This window comes from Mchenga conophoros, linkage group LG6 (assembly GCF_057382185.1).
Source record: "Mchenga conophoros isolate Kocher_MC1m ecotype Shallow Benthic linkage group LG6, M_conophoros_male_GT1.1, whole genome shotgun sequence".
In the NCBI taxonomy this organism is placed as follows: Eukaryota; Metazoa; Chordata; class Actinopteri; order Cichliformes; family Cichlidae; genus Mchenga; species Mchenga conophoros.
The window spans coordinates 7515867-7536793 of record NC_140531.1 but is presented as its reverse complement, the minus strand read 5'-3'; the positions used below and the strand labels follow the sequence as shown (position 1 = coordinate 7536793).

General features: G+C 40.4%; 2 protein-coding genes and 1 pseudogene across 10 annotated transcripts in view; 2 read left to right on the top strand and 1 right to left on the bottom strand.

Moving 5' to 3' along the window:
• Positions 1 to 18586, top strand: part of LOC146572010 (B-cell receptor CD22-like) — a 26845-nt gene extending 8259 nt beyond the window's left edge. For 3 of the 8 annotated variants that reach the window (XM_085276038.1, XM_085276036.1, XM_085276035.1), the window contains 3 exons: positions 1457 to 1547; positions 1665 to 1722; positions 1848 to 2182. In XM_085276038.1, coding sequence (XP_085132164.1) covers positions 1457 to 1547; positions 1665 to 1722; positions 1848 to 1868 — 170 coding nt within the window. In that variant the 3' untranslated portion in view covers positions 1869 to 2182. The other 5 variants (XM_085276037.1, XM_085276040.1, XR_014892645.1 and 2 more) reach the window with 4 other exon arrangements.
• Positions 5103 to 14188, bottom strand: LOC146572011 (uncharacterized). The gene is made up of 2 exons (XM_085276041.1): positions 13497 to 14188; positions 5103 to 7676 (listed from the first exon to the last, which is right to left on the bottom strand). Exon 2 carries the CDS (start codon positions 7289 to 7291, stop codon positions 5609 to 5611), a length of 1683 nt encoding a protein of 560 aa, XP_085132167.1. The 5' UTR covers positions 7292 to 7676; positions 13497 to 14188; the 3' UTR covers positions 5103 to 5608.
• Positions 18531 to 20927, top strand: LOC146572009 (E3 SUMO-protein ligase ZBED1-like; annotated as a pseudogene). Its single transcript, XR_014892648.1, has 4 exons — positions 18531 to 18555; positions 18631 to 18770; positions 18811 to 19845; positions 19954 to 20927. The product of XR_014892648.1 is annotated as an E3 SUMO-protein ligase ZBED1-like (transcript).

Below are 20927 nucleotides of genomic sequence, written 5' to 3'. Positions count from 1 at the left end.
CAAAACAATATATTGTATTTGTATTTTATTTATATTTTACACAATTTTGTCACACTTTTTTGGACTAAAGGTTATTTAGGATTTTTTTTTGTTCTGTGAATGTCTTTTAATAAATATAACACATCAATGTACTCTTTTACGTATGTAACTTAGTTTTTTCATTAACAGTGTGTGTGTAAGACACTGATAATTTACATTAAACTCTTATATATTAACAGATGCTCCAAAGCTTCCCTCTGTGTCAGTGAGTCCCTCTGCTGAGATAGTGGAGGACAGTTCAGTCACTCTGACCTGTAGCAGTGATGCTAACCCAGCAGCTAGTTACACCTGGTACAAGGACAACAAAGTACTGGCAACAGGACAAAAGAATGTTTATCACTTTATCTCCATTAAATTGGAGAACAGTGGGAATTATTCCTGCAAGTCTGAGAATCAGTATGGACAGAAGAACTCTACGTCTCTATCCATAGATGTTCAATGTTAGTCTTTTTTCAGTGCAGATCTCTAAAAAAATAACACTTGGTAACATTAATAGAATGTAATTATATACATGTTTTTTATTTAATGTTTGCTAGATGCTCCAAAGCTTCCCTCTGTGTCAGTGAGTCCCTCTGCTGAGATAGTGGAGGGCAGTTCAGTCACTCTGACCTGTAGCAGTGATGCTAACCCAGCAGCTAGTTACACCTGGTACAAAGACAACAAAGTACTTTCAACGGGACAAAAGGATGTTTATCACTTTATCTCCATCAAATTGGAGAACAGTGGGAATTATTCCTGCAAGTCTGAGAATCAGTATGGACAGAAGAACTCTACGTCTCTATCCATAGATGTTCAATGTTAGTCTTTTTTCAGTGCAGATCTCTAAAAAAATAATAACCATTTTTAAGGATTGATAAAGCCATCCTCTGTACCTGCTTAGAGTACAGGGAGGCTAAACAAGACTGTGGCTCACCTATCAGACGACTGGACCATCTCACTATCTGATTTAAAGAGTTTTTCTCTGTGACAGAGGTCTGAGCAAACCATGCCACCAAACAAAAGGATAAAACAGACTCAATAAAAGAACGATAAAACAAAGTTAAAATTTTTTGGTCAATGTGGAAATGAACAAGTTTCCTAAGGCAATAAAGGTGCTGGTGACCCTTTTTACAAACTGATTTGCAATTTTGATCAAAGTTCAGTTTTTCATTTATTATGGTCCCAAGATATTTATATGATTGCACTTGCTCTATTTTCTGACCTTTAATTAAAGTGACTCCGTGCCCATTTTGTTGTTTCCTAAAATATTTTAGATATGTTCAGCTGGAGATAAGATAAATAGTTATTTATTCATTCATTTTAAAGGAAAAACGTTTGTATGAGTGGATTATGACAATAAATAACTAATAGCATCACCTGGCAAACAATCTAATCTCACTGCTGAGAAATCTCTGCCATGTATTTGTCTCTGTTTTAGGGAAATCCAAAATAATAATCATGAATATCATCAGGCTGACTCTGGTGGTCCTGATCCTGATTCCTCTGCTTGTCTTGAGTCTGTTGACGAGGTAAAACAATACAAACACTTTACCCCTCTTTTATTTTCCCATTAGACCCTTAGTTTGAAAGTTGAAAGTTCATAACATTTATACTAAAGTTGTTGTTTTTTTTTTTATTATATCCAGGAGGAAGAAGCGCATCATCTTAAAAACTGAACCAAATGAACCTGTAGAGATGACTGAGGTTTGTTTATTTGCATTATTGGAGTTGGCGCAAATGCCACTCAGCAAATGACTTATTATGAAATACATGCACATGTTTTATGAGTGAAGCTGTTTCAGTCTGAGCATTTAATCTCTCTTCATTAGGTATACTCTCATCCTGACTGAATCCCGATGAATCGTTAAAGGCTCTGACTGCAGCACAGACAGATGACAAGGAGGAGCAGGAACAGCTGGTGTCAAGTCCAGTCAGGTTACAGCAGGTGTTCAGTTCAAGTGTCACAAACAGCCCTTTTGTGTGTTAGACCATTAAAACTAAAATGTTTGCTTAATAAAACAAAGACTGCCACAATTTAAAATGTCTTCTTCATGTATGAAACCTGCGCTGAGCAGCCTGTGGTGTTTTTCCACAGTCAGCCAATCTAATGTCATTACAAAGAAATCTACTGAGCTTATACTCTAAATAAATATAAAAAATAAAATACAGAGACAGTACTGGGAGTTCTTTTTCTGTGCTTTGCTCCATAATCAAAATGATCAACAATTTCTATTAATTTACAGAAATGTTTTTGTGCCCACTATGAAAGACACCGAGATGCTTTTGTTTAATGGTATCATTTATACAAAAAAATAATGTCAATCTTCTGTTATTCATTTCAGCAGTTCATCCTTTAATGCTTTATCTGTCTCTTACTTCGGTGCAGTGTGGCAGACAGTGGGTAGAGTGAGCGATATGTTTGACACAGCTGAGACTGTCAGGGCTCTGTGTGCGGGCAGGCAGAGAGGAGGATCCAAATGCAGGACTCGGAAAACGGAATGCAACTCAAAAACCTCAGCTTTATTGCTGGCCAGAAAACAAAACATGAAGTGAGGACTGAACACCGAAACCAAAAACACACAGGCATAATCTGAGGGTACAACGCGACACTGGGCATGGGAAAACACAGGGCTTAAATACACAGGGTAGTAATGAGGAAATGGGCCACAGAAGGGAGACACAGCTGGGAGAGATCAGGGCTAACGAGACATGGGGAACAAAGCTGCACACACTAACATAAGACAAAGTCTTTCACAATAAAACAGGAAACATGAATCACAACTCAGAGACATGGACTCAACACAGAGACAGAAAATGAAACATGGAACTGAACTATACATGAAACCACCATTCCTAAAACATGGATAATAGAAACATGAAACTCTAATAATAATAATAATAATAATAATAATAATAATAATAATAATAAACATCACAACAAGAGAATGAGAAACAATCCAAAACACCAAGATAACTGAAACACAAAGTACCAGAGAAACAAAGAATAATCCATGATGCAAAAGTGAACCAAAACACAATAAACTCAAAATACTGGGTCCAACGGACCCAGAACCGTGACAGAGACTCAGGCTAAAGATATTTAGCCTGAAAGTTCCCACATCATCATATTTAGTCAAAACAAGTTAGCATGTATTTGTTTTGTTATCAAAAGTGTTTTTATTCAAGATACATTTTAGAAAAAAAAATGACGATGGAAGGATCTGTAATTCTTGTACATAACTGTGAAATCCCTTCAAGTCATTCTCACTCTCAGCCTGATGAACCAAAAATACATTTGTTTTTCTACCTTCTTTGTTATTTTGATCATTAAGTGGTGCTTAATGCTGGGAACCACTGTAAATTATGCCTTTGCATTTTTATTATGTCCTTGGTAAAGATTTAAAATTAAATGTAAAAATGTTGCTTTGTATGTAAGAATTTGCATGTAAGGCTGTAAACATAAATACAGAATTGGAAAGACTTCAGGTTTTATTCTCACACTGAAACATCTCTGGCTTGTTTTGTTAAAAAGAAATGAGTTTGACAATGTTGTGGGTCTTCTCCTGTATGTGGTACGGGTCATATCACTGTCAGCTATTTTCACTGACTGAGTATTTTTAAAACAATTTTTACTTTCCTCTTTTGGACACAACTTTCTAACATTGTGGTTCAGGTCAGACACTTTAAGACTCACATTAACTCACATCAATAACAGGGAGTTTTAAAGTAAACATAGAATTTATGTGGAAATGACAGAAAAAGCGAGGCAGTGCCTCAAAGGAATGAATGGCCACACCTGCCATTCACAGCGAATAGCTGCACAAGTTTATGTCGATCATGTTTGTTTGAAAAAAGCATGCAAATGTCAGGGAAAGATTCCCCTCTCTCTGCCATCTGTTACGATCATCTTCCACCCTCACTTATAATTGTGCAAAATGATATTTTTGCACAATGTGCACGGGCACATTGTGGTATGTGCCTGACATTGTATCTGATATAATTGCTGATTATTTAAACTTAAACTCTCAAAGATGGAACCTTATACTATTTAAAAATGAAGATGAATATCCTTCCTCGTCTTTTATATATTATCTTTTATATATTTTTGAACACTGTCGGTAGAAGTAAGTGATAATGAGTTTACAGAGTGGGACAAATAGATTTCCTAATTCATCTGGCAGGTTATGAAACCTAGAATCATTTCAGTGTTCTGCAGCAAGGATAAGAAAGAGGAGGGATGACTCTACCATGCTTAAGAAACTACTACCTTGCAGGACAACAAAGACTACAAGGATAATGGAAAAAATCTGAATTTGAATTATGCACCAATATTACACTTCAAGCAGTTATTGCAGATGGATTTCCTGCAGACAAATTAGACATAAAATTGAACTGGAAAAGTTTTACATTGAAATTATGGCAGAAAGTTGTCAAATTATATAAAATACAAATTATGCTGAAACTTTCAGATGGTGCACATATGATGAGACTTTTTCCCTAAAACCATTTGAATCCTGGATAAAGAAAGGACGACTTACATTTCATTCTCTCCAAAGGGTTTAAAACAGGGGTGTCAAACTCAATTGCACAGGGGGCCAAAACTTAAGGCACGCTTTAGGTCGGGGGCCAAACAAGATAAACATTTATTGAACACAGAAAAACAATGTTTTTTAAACATAAATATGAATAAAAACAGACAGGAATATTATTCCAGATTAAATAAACTTAAAAAAATAAACTTTAACTTTAAATATTTTGCTCTTCATAAAACTATATCCTGTCAAAATTATACAATTTAGAAATATTAATGATAGGTTTGTAGCGTAAACTTATTCGCTGGAACGTTAAGGACAATTTGATTACACAGCAAAAGCAAGACACAAGTAGGCAAAGTTCTTCGTGTTACTCATGCATGAGGGAGAGAACTACGACAAGCGACGTTCCTTCACTTGACCCCAGTCGCCCTCGTCCGCTTCCCCGTAACATTGTTCTTTTATTGAGCTCACATGAACATACATAGGTTGTCAAGGGTTGACAATTTGTTCAAACACAGTAAGAGAGAAATGAGACACTGGCAGACCGACTCAGAGTTTCAAAGACGTGCGCACGGGTGAGAGTCTCTGAGCAGACTAACACACCGAGCACCGTTTACTCGCTTTATTTATAAGGCAAAATGGGTTACATAATACTTCCTCTTTCAACTGAAGAGGGGAGAGCTCAGGCATTGTCTTAGCTATCTAACTTCTGCACACAAACTGAAAAACAACGACACAGCAGTATTCATGCTTATCTGACATCGCAGACACTGAAGTAAAGAATGCATGTATATATCCTGTCTTTGTCAAACATCTCACACACTTAAGCAAGGAATACATTGTGTTCTTTTCAACAGTAAGCTTTACCGTGTGAAAATATATAAACACTTGATTATAAGGCATACTTGTTTCTACTTGATTATACTTTAATGATTTAACTAAAATAAAAATTCTCTTAACATTCCCTCCTGATGTTAATATATTTCACATGTTTTACTCAATGCATAGTCACTTGTTAGTCACATTTTCAACTTGCACGTCATTCAGTGAAATAATTAAACAACAAGCTTGTCAAGATTGTCATAGAGATTTTCTTCTCTCTCTCCCACACTCAGCATATCATACTGACGATAGGGATCCTCCATAACTGACTGAGCCAAGACATGGTTTCCTAACATACGCTTGAACATGTTTGTCATTATGCTTCTCAGACATGGGATAATACAAGCAATGAAAAGGCAAAATAGTAACATCACACTGAAAAGGGCCAACAGGCCTTTAATCAGTAGAGATTTCCAAGAGCCGCTCAGCAGCCAGTCCCACCAACCTTGAGTATCGGTAACGTAGTCCTGCTGCTGAGCGTCTCTCAGTTGTTTCAAAACATTCAAAGCATTTGTCATGTTTAATGAATGGATGTTATCAGGTATGTAGGTACAACATGTAGTGTTAAACAATACGCAGAGACCACCTTTCTCTGCGAGAATGATGTCTAAAGCCACTCGGTGCTGCATGACAGTGATGCGAATTGCATCAATTTCTTCATTCTGTCCTTGATTAATGCGGGTTGAAGCATTTAAAAATAATCCAAAACGATAGTCCAGGGTTTCTATCCGTAGTGCGTGTTTCCCTACTCCTATCCATGGAAACAAAGCGTGTATTACCTTCTGGCTCTTGGTCCAGAGTTTGAAGTCATCTGGTACATCAGAACCAAGATATGGATCATGGGGCTTGAGGCCTGTGTTACGTTTAGCTCTGGTGTTGCTGTTCACTGACATCTTAAAGGTGTGGTCAGATACCAGAACAGGGGCACAGAGTCCGGTGCTGTTTGGTGGCAGCATGAAATAGACTTTCAGGCCACACGCCCAAGCTGCGCCCTGTACCCAGTATGTACCTGTCGATGAGCCGATGCCATCCCAATCTGGTGCCGCCAGGATCATGGAGCAGTTTCGGTTTTGTCCTAATTTCTTCAGACCCTGGGGCGTACCTGTTTGTCCGGTTGCTCCTGTGAAGTTAAAGCACACTGGGTGTTGTATGTCAGGTGGCAAAACAACTGAGAATGATTTCAGTTTTCTATGGCTGACGTTTATATGCACCCAGTAGGCTTCATTGCAGGTGTAGTTTATATTTGGGTACTGGTGGGTGCAGTTTGTTATGTTGTAGATTAAAGACTTTACACTCTGTGGGACTATATATTGTGTAGTGTTGTGGCATGTGTTGCTGTTTTGGTCCTTTATGGATCCACCTATCACCATCACAGGTTTTCCTGGTGTTGAGCAGGTCCCGGTAATGGCTTTGTCATATATGCAGAGTGCTTCAGCCTTGGTTGGGGGTTTTCCATACACTGTGGCATGGAGTGCTGTCGTGGGCATATGTGAGCAGACATAGCAGTTTGCGGCATTGTCTTCTCTGTGCACTCTGTCATGGACATACCGGTACCATGCATTGTTCAGCCACGGGTGGTTGTGTTCTTTGTCTATCTCCTTCAGGTGCGAGTTGTCGTGGGTCCACCTCTTAGGTCGGAGAATAATTGGTACTGTCTTGTGGGTTCCACTGGGCATCAACCAAAAGAGTGTCGTCATCAGGAGGATAGCCATTAGACAGAATATGTAGCACATGAGTAGTTTTCGTTTGATGTCACAAGCGCCCAAGCACAACAGCTTTGGGGCTGGAACTGGTGCTAGCATTGATTCTGAAGCTGGTTCTTCTTCTGGATTTATCAGGTTGTTTTCCTCAGTCATCTTGTTGAGATTTTATTCAGGCGTCCCTGGTGTTATTATTGGTTCTGCTCTTCGGTGGGATAGGTCAGTCTGATCTTCAGGGCGACCAGGCACACCCGAGCTCCCACGTGAGTAGCACTGCCGAGGAAGCACAGGGCGGGAAACCCGTTCAGCCCTGTCCTCCAGCAGGGGTTCACGTAAGAGTCAGGGGAACCGGCGTCTTATTGTGGTGCAAACACTTTCTTCACGTGGGATTGATGAATCCACGAAACTCGTTCGGCTATCTTACACGCTGTGGGTGTGGTAAGTAGCACCTGGAAGGGACCTTCCCACTTTGGAGCACTCCAGTTTTTCCGCTGGAGGACTTTAATCAGAATCCAATCACCGGGGTTCAACCTGCAAGAAACTGAAGAAAAGTCACTCGGCAGTTGATTGCTTAATCTCACTTCTTTATTCTCAAATAGTTTTGTCATCCATTCTGCCATTGTTGTTTCTGCAATAGATTTATTAATTGGCTCACTCATTATGGGGAGTGGAAAATGTCTGCCATGTACGATTTCAAATGGCGTTAGACCACCTGTTCCTTGAGTTATTCTCATCCATAATTTAACCAAGCTTAGACATTCAGGCCAAGGTTTTTTAGTCTCTTCCATACATTTCCTCAACCTTTGTTTAATTGTGCCGTTAGTTCTCTCGACTAATCCTGCACTTTGTGGATGATAAGAACAGTGATGTTTTATGCTGAAGCCTAAAGCTTCAGAAACTTTACTTATTACTTCATTTACAAAATGTGTGCCATTGTCTGATCTTATCAGAGATGGAATACCGTACGTTGGAATAAAATGATTACATAGACATTTTGCTACTGATATTGCATCTGCTTTTTTCACTGGGTATATTTCTGGCCACTTGGAAAATACATCAATTATCACAAGTGCATATTTGGAGGATTGTGATTCATTTAATTCTATGAAATCCATGTGGACAGTGTGAAATGGATGCGGTGGTATAGGGAAATGCCCTCGCTTTGGACGTAGATTTCCCTGTGCGTTGTGTCTTTGGCAAATCATACATGTTCTGATAAACTCTTGTGCTGAACTTTCAAAATTTTTTGTATAGAATTGTTTATTAAGAATATTAATCATCCCTCCTGATGACACATGAGTTTTCCCATGTGTCACTAAAGCAGCAGTTCTATGCAAAGATTTTGGAAGCACTGGTTTGCCATTACACATCATGAGGTTGTCTTTTAATTCTGCTCCATCTTTCACCCAAGATTTTTGTTCACTCAGCGATGCTGTTTTCTGTGCATCTGCTAGTATTTCTAAAGGTATTAGATCTATGATTTCTGTTGTTAAAACATCAATTTGTTTTTCTGCAGCTGCTTTTGCTGCTTTGTCAGCAAAGTTATTTCCTCTCGTAATTTCTGTGTCATCCTTTTGATGAGCTGCACATTTGCATAGTGCTAATTCTTTTGGCAACGTTATTACTTCTAATAGCTTTTTTAGAAGGTTTGCATGTTGAACTGTGTTGCCTGAGGAAGTTGTCATTCCTCTGTTATGCCATATTTTAGCGAAATGATGAACTGCTGAATAGACATATTGACTGTCTGTGTAAACATTAACACTTTGACCCTTATATAAAGTACATGCTCTGATGACTGCGGTTAGTTCTGCGCTTTGAGCAGAGTTTGAGGAGCTGAGAGCTTTTGCTTCTATCACTTTATCAACAGTTGTGACCGCATAACCCACACAATTTCTACCGTGAATGTCTTTTGACGCTGAGCCGTCCACAAAAACATTACTGAAACTGCTCTGGGGGGAGCTGTATATATCAGTGCGAGGTTTTGTATCTTCCTCTAATTTTTGAATGCAACAGTGTTGTTCTCCGTCCAGAGAAGTCGGCAAAAGTGTACTTGGGTTTAGCTGGCCACACTTCTCTATTTTTATGTGTGATTGTGTAAGTAGAATCCCCACATAAGAAAGTTGTCTTGCATGCGTGAGGAAAGAGAGGTTCGCTTGGAGCAAAATAGAGGTCACTGCATGTGGGACTTTGATGATCAATTTATGTCCTAGAACAATGTCTGCACATTTTTTAACTGCCTCTGCTGCTGCTGCGCATGCCTGAACACAGGTAGGTAATCCAGCAGCTACAGAGTCAAGTTTGCATGAGTAGAAAGCTAATGGACGTTGTTTTTCTCCAAAAGCTTGAGTTAAGACTGCTTTCATATACCCTCCTGCACCATCAACATGGAGAACGAAAGGTTTTCCATAGTCTGGTAATGCTAAGACGGTACATGTCTGCAGTGCTATTTTCAAATCAACGAAAGCTTTTTCTGCTTCTGGAGTCCATTGTACTTTGTCTTTTAATGCTAGATCTTTACCATAAATGAGGTTCTGTAGTGGTTGAGCTAGTAATGCGTATTCTGGAATCCAGCATCTACAGAAATTGCACAGTCCTAAAAAACTCATCATTTGTTGTTTAGTTACTGGTTTTGGGGCATTTTGGACTGCTATCTTTCTGCTCTCTAACAGCTGCCTGCCTTGTCCTGTCAATTTGTGGCCAAGGTATGTTACTTCCTGGCTCCACAATTGCAGTTTATGCTGTGACACTTTATGGCCTTGCTCTGCGAGATGTTGCAAAACTGTTAATGTATTTTCTTTGCACTCATCTTTTGTATGGCCTGTGATCAATATATCATCTACATACAACAAGAACTGCCCTGGGGCAGGGAGCGTACAAGATGACATTGATTTTCTCAAAGCCTCTGCATACAGAGTTGGGCTATTCTGGAATCCCTGAGGCAACCTTGTATAAGTATACTTTTGATTGTCAAAGGTGAATCCGAATAACTTCTGTGAGTCAGGGTGCAGAGGTACGGAGAAGAAGGCATTGGACAAGTCTATTACAGAGAACCACCGTTCTTTTGGTGTTACTTGATTTAGAATTGTGTGTGGATTTGCAACCACTGGAGGTATTTGCTCTGTTACCTCATTTATTGCTCTTAGATCATGAACTAAGCGATATTTTCCTGTATTAGCCTTTTTTACTGGAAAAATTGGTGTATTACACGTGGCTTCATTAGTTTTCACGAGAATACCTGCTTTTTGCATCTCTGCTATGACTGGTCTGATACCTTCTTTTGCCTCTGCACTCAAGGGATATTGTGGTTTTACAGGCCTATATGAGGTTGTAGTTTTCACCACTACTGGATCTGCTCCTTTTATTAGGCCTACATCCGTGGGTCCTTGAGACCATAATGTTTGTGGCAGCTTCTCTAGTTCTGGATGTGCTTCAATTGTTAATACTTGTCATTCATCTTGCTCTGTTGTGGCTAAATGTGTGGCTGGTGTGGCTGTCACCGGCCAACACAGCGTTAGCCTCATGCACCCAGTTCTACGGCCTTTTTGCCAGTCCTCACACTCTATTTTGTCATATCTGTCCATTTCTACATTTCTCAGCACTGTGCCTAACTCAGACCAAGGCGTTTGGTCGTTGCGTGCAACAGATACATGAGGGTTGCACATCTTATTTAAGCGCTGCACTGCATCTGTCTGTAACACTGAGCATACTGCATTACCACTCTGTGTCACATACAGGTGTTGTAGGACTAGTTTTTGCGGTCCTAGTCTGTGCACTTGTTGATCATAAATTTTGTCTGGACCTGGGACATATTTATACCACAAGGTGTTGTGATATTTTGCTGGGTCCTGTCTATGTGAGTGCTCAGGTAAGTACATATTAGCTTTGGCCTCTAATGGTTCAAGTTTTGGTAAATCTAAGGCCCAGTAATAATTTGGCTCACCTAAACCTTCACAAACAAAAATGTCTTCAGTTTGGCTCTGACTTTCAGAGAGTAGGAGTCTGGCTTTCATGCCACTTTCTTCAGGAAAAACTCCTATTTTTAATTTTGTTAAAGCATCTCTTCCTAACAAATTTAGTGGACAAGATGGATCATAGATGCACTGATTTTTGCAGGCACGGCCACTATCTCTATGTGACATAAAAAGGGGGTCGGTTAGATGCTGTTTTGTCACATGTCCTGAGGCTGATTTCACGATTAAGGTATCTTTTGAAGAGGTTAAATTTGGGACTTCTACTGTTAGGACAGTTTTACAAGCACCTGTGTCGCAAAGGAATTTTATTGGGACCCCGTTAACGTGCACTATAACGGTGGGCTTTGCTTCTGAGCCTAGCAGCAGTTGTTCAATGTTGTAAACTTCCCCTTCACTTGTTTCACTTCCCTTTTCTTGTGCTAGTCATTCATCACGGCGTCTGCGCCTGTCATCTCCACCTTCCTGTTCTTGGCTTACATTTCTACAGTTTCGAGCAAAGTGCCCGATTTTACCACAGTTATAACATCTCATATCTCTTCTATCTCTTCTTTGTCCTGCTTTTTGCTTTCCCCTACTTTGCTTAAAACCTGCCGTGTGTTGCTGTCCTGAGAAGGCTATAAAGCCTGTCTCTGGATCAATCATGAAAACTCCTTCTGTTTTTTCTTTTTGTTTTTGAATTTTGACTGCATGCTCAGCATATTGTAGGGCTTCAGGCAAGGTTCCTGTATTTTGAGTGACCCAGTGTTTGTCTACATGTGCTTTTATCTTAGGCAGTAGACCATTTAGGAAGGCATTTTTTAATTGTTGTTGAAAAGCAGACAGTGGATCGGCATCATAATTTAGCCCTGAGTTTTGTCTAAAAACTGGGCGTAGGCGATCCAAATAGTCTGATGCTGTCTCTCCTTCCTTTTGTTTGCACTCTCCTATCTTTCCATAATCTGGCCTTGGGGCTAAAATAACTTCTATTCTGCCATACAAGTTATTAAGCTCCTGTATTAATTGGGGAGTGTCTGGCCCCAACACGTCACCGTTTAAATCATTTCCTGTAAATTGACCTCTAGCTCTAGGAAGACTTAAACCTAATAAATCTTGAAAAACTTGATGCATCTCATGACCATTTAAACCCCACCCCTGACGGATCAATTCCACTGCATCTCGCCACGGCCGGAAGCCTTCTTTAAGGGGTGGCACATCTTTTAGTACATTCTCTCTGTCTTTATGAGACCAGGGTCGGAATGCATAAATTAAAGGCTCACCGTCTACTGGTATGACTCCTTGGGCGTCTGGGGGACCAGTGGGTTGACCGTACCTGGGGTTAGATAAGGCTACCATTGGAAACTGACCTACAATTTCTGTTTTTTTGGAATGACCATGCTTAGTCATAAGATCAAGTTGTTGTCTGGCCTCCATATAGGGATTTGAAACAAAAGGTTTGTGAGGAGAGCTTACAGGAAGTGCTGACGTAGGGTTAGGTGCAGCTGCTGCAGGCTGTGCAGGCTGAAGAGCATAAGGAGGGGGGTACGGTTTTTCTTCTCCTGCAGTTTTCTGTTTATCTTTAGTTTCCTGCTTTTGGGCACGTTTAGCAATGCGTTTATCGTTTTCTACCATCCACGCCTTGAAAAGGTGCCATTCTGCTAAGCGTTTTGCTTTTTTCTTTTGGCTCTTTTCCTCAAATAATTCTTTTTGTAAAGCAGCCTTTAAAGCAGTTATTGATTCTTGATTGCATTTGCCTTGCCAGGCTGGGCAATAAATTTTATGTGGATTTCTCCACCTATTTGCACTGACTCTTCCTGCATTTGGACAGTTTTTTTCCAACCATCCTTCATCTGCTGTTAATTTTACTTTAGTTTTAGAGTTACCCATTTTGAACTAATTACGTCAGAACTGTGACACCTTCTTTGGCATGAAAAAGTGAGAATGGGTTTTCGATAACAGCCTTCTACTCTCCCACTAATTGAGAGAGCGGTTATCAATTTTACGTGATGAAGCACAACCCTTTTTTCCACCTTTACCAATACGTGAGTGTACACAGGAAAACAGTTTGAGAAGTGGTTCGACCGCGTATTGGGTCGTAAAAACAACTCACTCCTCACAAACAAAGCGCGTTTCTATGATTTTTATTGAGATTTTCCGTAGGCCTATTTATTTGTGTAACACCTTCACCTTCAGCCACTCTTCTTGAGTGACCGGAAACCTGTTCCGTTGCAGCCACTCCCAGAGCGACCGGAACTTTTAATAGCGATTTTTCTAGAATTTCGCTCTTGCCTGTCGTCTTCTTAGTCCCGCATGGACACTGAGATCTGTCGGCGTACCTAGGTTTACACACTACTTAAAGGAAAATCTCAATATCAACGTATTTTAGCGCTTGGTGGAATGCGTGTCATATTCACCTCTACTGTGGCGCTGCGTTTTAAGATCCGGTGCTCATCGGGTCCTGGAGCCGTGAAGGCCGAACGCTGACCGGAGATCGAATTCACGTTCCCGGGTTTTTCGTTTTACTGATCAGATTTCTTCCAGCGCAGGCGTCACGACGTCAGGATCCGATGGAGACCGTCTGTGGAAAACTAGACGTTAAAATAACAGTCAGTTATCCGGCTCGAAGGACCAATTAAATGTCAAGGGTTGACAATTTGTTCAAACACAGTAAGAGAGAAATGAGACACTGGCAGACCGACTCAGAGTTTCAAAGACGTGCGCACGGGTGAGAGTCTCTGAGCAGACTAACACACCGAGCACCGTTTACTCGCTTTATTTATAAGGCAAAATGGGTTACATAATACTTCCTCTTTCAACTGAAGAGGGGAGAGCTCAGGCATTGTCTTAGCTATCTAACTTCTGCACACAAACTGAAAAACAACGACACAGCAGTATTCATGCTTATCTGACATCGCAGACACTGAAGTAAAGAATGCATGTATATATCCTGTCTTTGTCAAACATCTCACACACTTAAGCAAGGAATACATTGTGTTCTTTTCAACAGTAAGCTTTACCGTGTGAAAATATATAAACACTTGATTATAAGGCATACTTGTTTCTACTTGATTATACTTTAATGATTTAACTAAAATAAAAATTCTCTTAACATAGGTTCATTAACATATGACGTATACATACACACAAAGAGTACCTTGCCTGTGCGTTGTGTAAGTATGTGTGTATGTGTGGTGGGTCAGTGTGTGACCCCATAAATGACTTCCCTAAACCTGCTGGTCTGTAAGTCCAGCAGTTCATCTAAACCAGGGGTAGGCAGCGCCAGGCCTCGAGTGCCGGTGTCCTGCAGGTTTTAGATCTCACCCTGGGTCAACACACCTGAATCAAATGATTAGTTCATTACCCCTGGAGAACTTCAAGACATGTTGAGGAGGTAATTTAGCCATTTGAATCAGCTGTGTTTGATCAAGGACACATCTAAAACCTGCAGGACACCGGCCCTCGAGGCCTGGAGTTGCCCACCCCTGATCTTTTGTCATTTTTTAAGGCTATACGGCGTATATATATCTTCAGCTCTACACCACTTGTCAACATTTTCAGTGCAGGCTTCATTTCATACACACACATTAGCCTTAGCATCCATGTCACTCTGCTGCAACAATATAAAGTTGGTAAAGGTGTTAGCAATCATTTTATTCACCATCGATCTTACACATGGCAGGATGCAACCTATAACCAAGCAAAACAATGCCAACAATGTAAGAATGGGAGTCAAAACTTTAAGAACATATTCCACCATGGTCCAGATGTCAACCAGGCTATCCAGCCTTGTGACGCGTCTCCTCCTGATGTGTGGTCTGCCACATATTTCTGCAGAGCAGTTAAGTTCTGCAGTGCCTCGTAGATGTCCCTTCCAGTTGTTCCCATCACTGTCCACAGGACCAGAGTCCAAATGTATGTAGAATGACATTCAAACATGGGTCTCAGCTATCTTGAAAGCTGCAGGCCTCAGCCCTCGTCAGCCCTCCTGTTTTATGGCCTTTATCAACCCCCATCACCTCACTTCAGGCCTTTATCTTGTGGGGGATACTTATGACTCCTCAGTTGTCCATCCTCTCCAGGAAAATTCCTCTGTGGAAAGGGTGTTGGATCCAGTCATCTTACTGTTCTTATGATCCCAGCAGTCTTCAGAGTGTCATCGTATGCATAGTACAGTGACACAGCATTAGGTGATGTTCATAGGAAACTGCTGTCATCACCTCCACAGCTTCTGGTTCCTGTGCTTTTCACAGAATCATGATGCCATCCTCGAACTCCCTCTGCGCTGTCGATGGAGCGTGGCACGCTCCCCTCATCCTTCAGGTTCCCATCTGTTGTCCACAATCTCCTCTGTTGGCCTCTGGAAAGCCCCCTTGGCACAGCTCTCATTCCAACGCAGTTTCGTGGTCCCCATCCAGCTCGACCTTTGACCTCAACCACTGCCTGGGCTGTCAGCTATGCCTGGAATGGTTCTTGCTTCTCACTGGGCCTCTGAAGATTTCTCAGGAGATTCCTTTCAGCAACACTCTGACTGCTGCACCTATATTTCCTTGCTAGGAGGAAAAACGTCTATTTGGAAAGCATGTCAACCATCATCAAATGACACTCCTTAGTTCAGTGAACTTCACTTATAGGCCATCAAAGCCTCATCTGAACATGGATGCAACACTTTGCATAGGCTCAATACCTGTAAATGAACTGTTAATCACACAAATCACTGCAAAAATCCTAATTTAGAAAACATAGTTTCATGTAATTCATGTAATTCTGGACCCCTCCTCTTGACGCATGGACACTCCCATGAGTCAACTCATCAACCCTAGATTCCTGTCTTAAAGAAAAAGGTTAGCCAGAGCATGTCCCAGGCAACATCAAGGCGTCTCCTCCTCTGGAGCAGCACCACCCCGGACCTATAACACTGCAATAAAAAATGTTAGTGTGTTTTGCATACTAAGTTTCCTCAAAACCTGGCTCTGCTAGGAGCCTGCATACACACCATCATAGCCTGGAAAACAAGATCTGGAAGTGAAATCAAACTTCACACTGGTAAACAATTGTATCATGAGAGCATTCAGCATCAGCAAGACAAGTATCATGTGCAGGTTATCTCAAATCAGTAAACTACATTTATTGCCATAATTTGTTTGCCCATCATTACTGAACACGAGGTCTGCAGTTGGTGCAGTTCAGCTTACACAGAATGGACAAACCTCACTGTGTTCACGTTGAACCATTTTTTGCACTATTTTGATACCTACAGCTCCTAAATGGTCTGAGGCACAGTTTAATGTTGGCACTGCTAAAAGTAAACTTTCTACCCATTTCAATGGCAAAAATAAATATACTTTTCAAAAGTTTCAACACACTGTATGTGGTGTTTTGTGATCCACTGCTTCTTCCTAGTGATACTATGTACAATGATTAGATTTATAACACTGCTGCATCAACCCCAAAATGATGTGTTTGGATTTATAGCGGTTTGAAACAATAGAAATCGATTTAAAACAGACAGATAAAAAAGTGAGACATAAAACAAACATTGTTAATTTCAAATTTAGTTCCATTCATTTCATCATTAACTTGCACTCGCACTACTACACTGCCATTCTAGGTTCAGGCCATTAGGTGGCACAGTGCACTTGTGGCAGGATAGTGCTAACATGTAAGCAAGCTGGTATCCAGTTAGGGAAGCAACACAATTATAGAAGAATTCTGAGTAAAACCAAAGTTACTTTCCCTGGTAACTAGTTACTTTGAAAGTAATGAGTAACTTGAAAAAAACCAAACCCAAAAGAAAAAGCAAGCACACTTAGGCAAGGACAAGAAAAGAATTGTCACGGTTCTGGGTCAGTGTTGACCCAGCATTTTGAGTTTCTTATGTTTTGGTTTATTTTTGCATTATGGATTATTTTCTGATGCTCTGGTGCTTTGTTAATTTTTATTATTATAGATCTGTTTCAGTTATTCTTGGTGAGGGATTAGCTCTTAGGTTGTGTCTCATGTTTAGTTTAGGTTTAATTCTGCCCGTGTAAAGTCCGTGTTTCTTAGTCTGCATCTTTGTTTGTTGTTTCCTGTTTTATTTTGAAAGGTTGTGTACTATGCCAGTGTGTCCAGCTTTGCTCCCCCGGTCTCGTTAGCCTTGATCTCTCCCAGCTGTGTCTCCCTCCTGTCTTCCATTCCCTGATTACTTCCCTGTGTATATTAGCCCTGTGTTTGCCCTTGCTCAGTGTCATGTCGCATCCTCAGGTTATCTGTGTGTTCCGGTCATCTGCCTGCTTAGTTTATTTTTTTGTATTCTCACTTTAGTTTAGTTTCTGTTCCGTTGCTCCAGCAATAAAGCTGTGTATTTTGAGTTCACGTCTGCCTCCGAGTCCTGCATTTTGGGTCCTATCCCCCTGCCTGCCTGCACACAGCCATGACAAAAATCACTTTTGCCCACAGTTTTACCACATGTGTGGGTTTGCCAGAGTGTATGACAAAATAGTCTTGAGTCTGCCGGGAAGTGAAAATACAGGGTGTGAGCTGTGATTGAAATTAAAATTTTAAAAACTTTATTTAATACAATTTAGTTATACCTACTGAACTTAAGGGGGAGAGAAACAAAGTATCGATCAGATACTGTGATGGACGGAGCAGTGACGGAAACTTAGGCACAGGTTAAAGGCCAAGAAAGGATTTTTTTTTATTTAACCCAAAAACATAGTTGGTTAAATCATGCAAAAAGAATCAAAATCTTGGCCCATAAAAGAGGTCAAAATAACAGAACTCTACTCAAAGTTGACAAACAATACTGATAACTCAAAAAAACTGAGGTAACTTAACGAGACATAGGGGAAACTTAAATAGTGGCTGATCAGCCCACAAAAAGGGGGTAAAACTGTCATGATCCTGGGTCATTTGACCCAGCGACCCTTGTTTTTTGTGTTTATTAGTGATGGGTCCAGCAACACTGACGCAATATTTGAAATGTAAAAGATATAAAATGATTCCATGGACAGTACAATACCTTATAGTGTGTCCTTTAAGAAAAAGCCACGTGATCGATACAGCTGCTGTATCGCTCATTGCCAACACGCCAAACTGTGTTTAAAAGGTACCGCATCAGCATCTGTCAACGGAATGAGTCGCCACCAAAAAATCCAAAATTACTCTCACAAAGAAAAAAAAATACATATCCCTCTACAACAAAATGGAGCCCGAAAGAAAAAGAAAAGTTTCTGCTGTGTGGGATCATTTCGATCTTTTAACTGCAAATAAGTTAACTGTGTGTCTGCCTTTGTTTCAGTGTAATCTATCAGAATAGGAAAAACAGCATTGTGACTTGCAGTGTAAAATATTTATTTTATTTTTTGCAGGTTAAATGTCGCATCTGTTCTGCGGAGCTTTCGTACACAAACAAAAGCACCTCCTCAATGTTTAGGCATTACAGAGCAAAACATGAAAATCAGGAGACAAACACACCAAGAATGAACACAGGTAGGCCTATATAGACATTGAGCAGCTTTATCATTTTTTTTTTTTAAATTAATGTTTTATTATTTTGAAATCAAGCATCTAGGAAGATTGCTCTGGACCAGGCAGTCCTGAATTTTATTATAAAGGACTGCCAACCCCTTAGCATTGTGGAGAGTGAGGGGTTCAGGGAGCTGGTTCAGGTCCTTGATCCATCATATGTTTTGCCAACCAGAAAGGTTTGTACTGCATACTGATTTAGTTTTGTTTCATCTTCAGACCATAAAGGAATTGATAGCCAAAAAACATACGGAGGAACTCGAACGAGTGAAAATGGAAGTACAGCAAGCTGTGGCAGTGAGTATAACAGCCGACCTGTGGACCTCTTTGAATATGGAGGCTTACTTGGCTCTTACCTGTCACTACATTAATGAGAAAATGCAGTTGTGTACATCTGTGTTGGGTGTGAAACACTTTCCACAAAGTCACACTGCAGACAGTTTGGCCCAATTCAAAAAGGGCATGATGGATGACTGGGCCATCACAAATAAGGTAAGGTGTCTTGTGACCGATGCAGCACCAAACATTATTGCTCCAAATTCGACATTCAGTTTGCATTGCACACAAACTCAATTTATTAGTCAAGAAATCATGCGATCAAATCCCTGAACTTTCATCCATAAGAGATAAATCTAGACAAATCGTATCATTCTTCAGATCCAGCACTACAGCCAAAGAAAAGCTTGCTCAAGTGCAGCAGCAGATGGGACGGCCCATCTTGGAACTTATCAACGAGGTACCAACGCGTTGGAACAGCACATATCAGATGCTGTCACGGCTACATGATGAGAAAGAAGCAGTCTGGGTATCTCTTGCTTCTCTTCCAACAGATTTAAGTCCACTTACGACTGATGAATGTAACATCATAAGGGAAGCACTTCTTGTGTTGGCCCCTTTCCATCAGGCCACAGTGGAGTTGTCTGAGGAGAGTTTCAGGATCAAAGGTAATCCCGATGATGAAAATGCTATATTGTGCACTTGAGCGGAACTCTTTACATCTACACACACAAGCTGCCACCCATCTCCATGACCAACTTAGGCATCGTGTCACAGACACTGCTTCTAATCTGGAGTCATTAAGTGTGTTGACCCTCTCAACACTTTTAGACCCCAGATTTAAAAAACTCGGATTTCGTAGTTCCTCCAAGTGTAGCGAGGCAGTCAATTGCCTAAAAGTGGAGTGTGCTGCAGTAATTGCCCGCACAACATCTGAGCCACAGCCTGGACCTTCATCAGAGCAGTCACCTGTTCCAGGCAAGTTCAGTATTATCAGCTTATTCATACATTTATTTTGATGCTAATGTGTACTAATTTGGAGTAGATGACAAAAACTAAAACGGCATTAATTTTTTATTATTTCAGAAAACCCGTGGAATCGGCTCGATGAAGAAGTTGGCAGACAAACAAACAATGCAACAGCAGACTCCATCACTGAGGTCCAGCGCTACTTGGCGGAGAGAAACATTCCACGATCAGAGGATCCTTTAACGAACATCTTATCCTAACCTTTTCCACCTGGCATTACAGTGAACGTGTATTTTCCAAAGCTGGGGAAATAGTGTAAAAAAAACCACAATAGACTGAATGCAAAAACATTGGATAAACTTATTTTTCTGAATAAAAATTTATAATAAACTCTGAGTCAATTACATTTAAATGGGTAAAATTACATTTACAATACTTTCATTCTAATTTTCACTTAATGACATTCACAATATATTTTAAAGATGTCTACAATATTTGAAATGTAAAAGATATAAAATGATTCCATGGACAGTACAATACCTTACAGTGTATACAAGTATGACTAGGTCATTGAATTAGTGTCTGTTGCAAGTCTGAAGTAAGTTGCCTGCAATGATTTTTAAGGTCCAGCAGGTGTCAGTATGGAGAAAAACAGCAACACTGTGTCGACACAGTATCGATACAGTTTGGGGAATGTGTTGAAACGCTTCACGAGGCCTCATCTACCCATCACTAGTGTTTATTCTAATTTTGGTATTAGTTCTTAGGGTTTGGTTCTTGTGTTTAGTGCTCAAGTGTTTTATCAGCCCTACCTGTGTCTTTCCTCTGTGCTCTGTTCGTGTCCACGAGTCATGTAGTAAAACAGTCTGTTTTACTTGGTTGTGTCTCGTTATGCCCATTAGTTCCAGCTGTGTCCCCTCCTGTGTGCCATTTCCTGATTACCTATTTATAGTGTGTGTCTGCCTGTGCTCCTCGTCGCGTCGTCTGTGTTTCTCTGCGTTAGTTGGTATCTCTCCGTGTGTCTCTCTGTTCCATCTCGTGTTCCAGGTTTATTAGTTTTTCCCAGTTTAGGTTCTTGTCTTTGTGCAGTC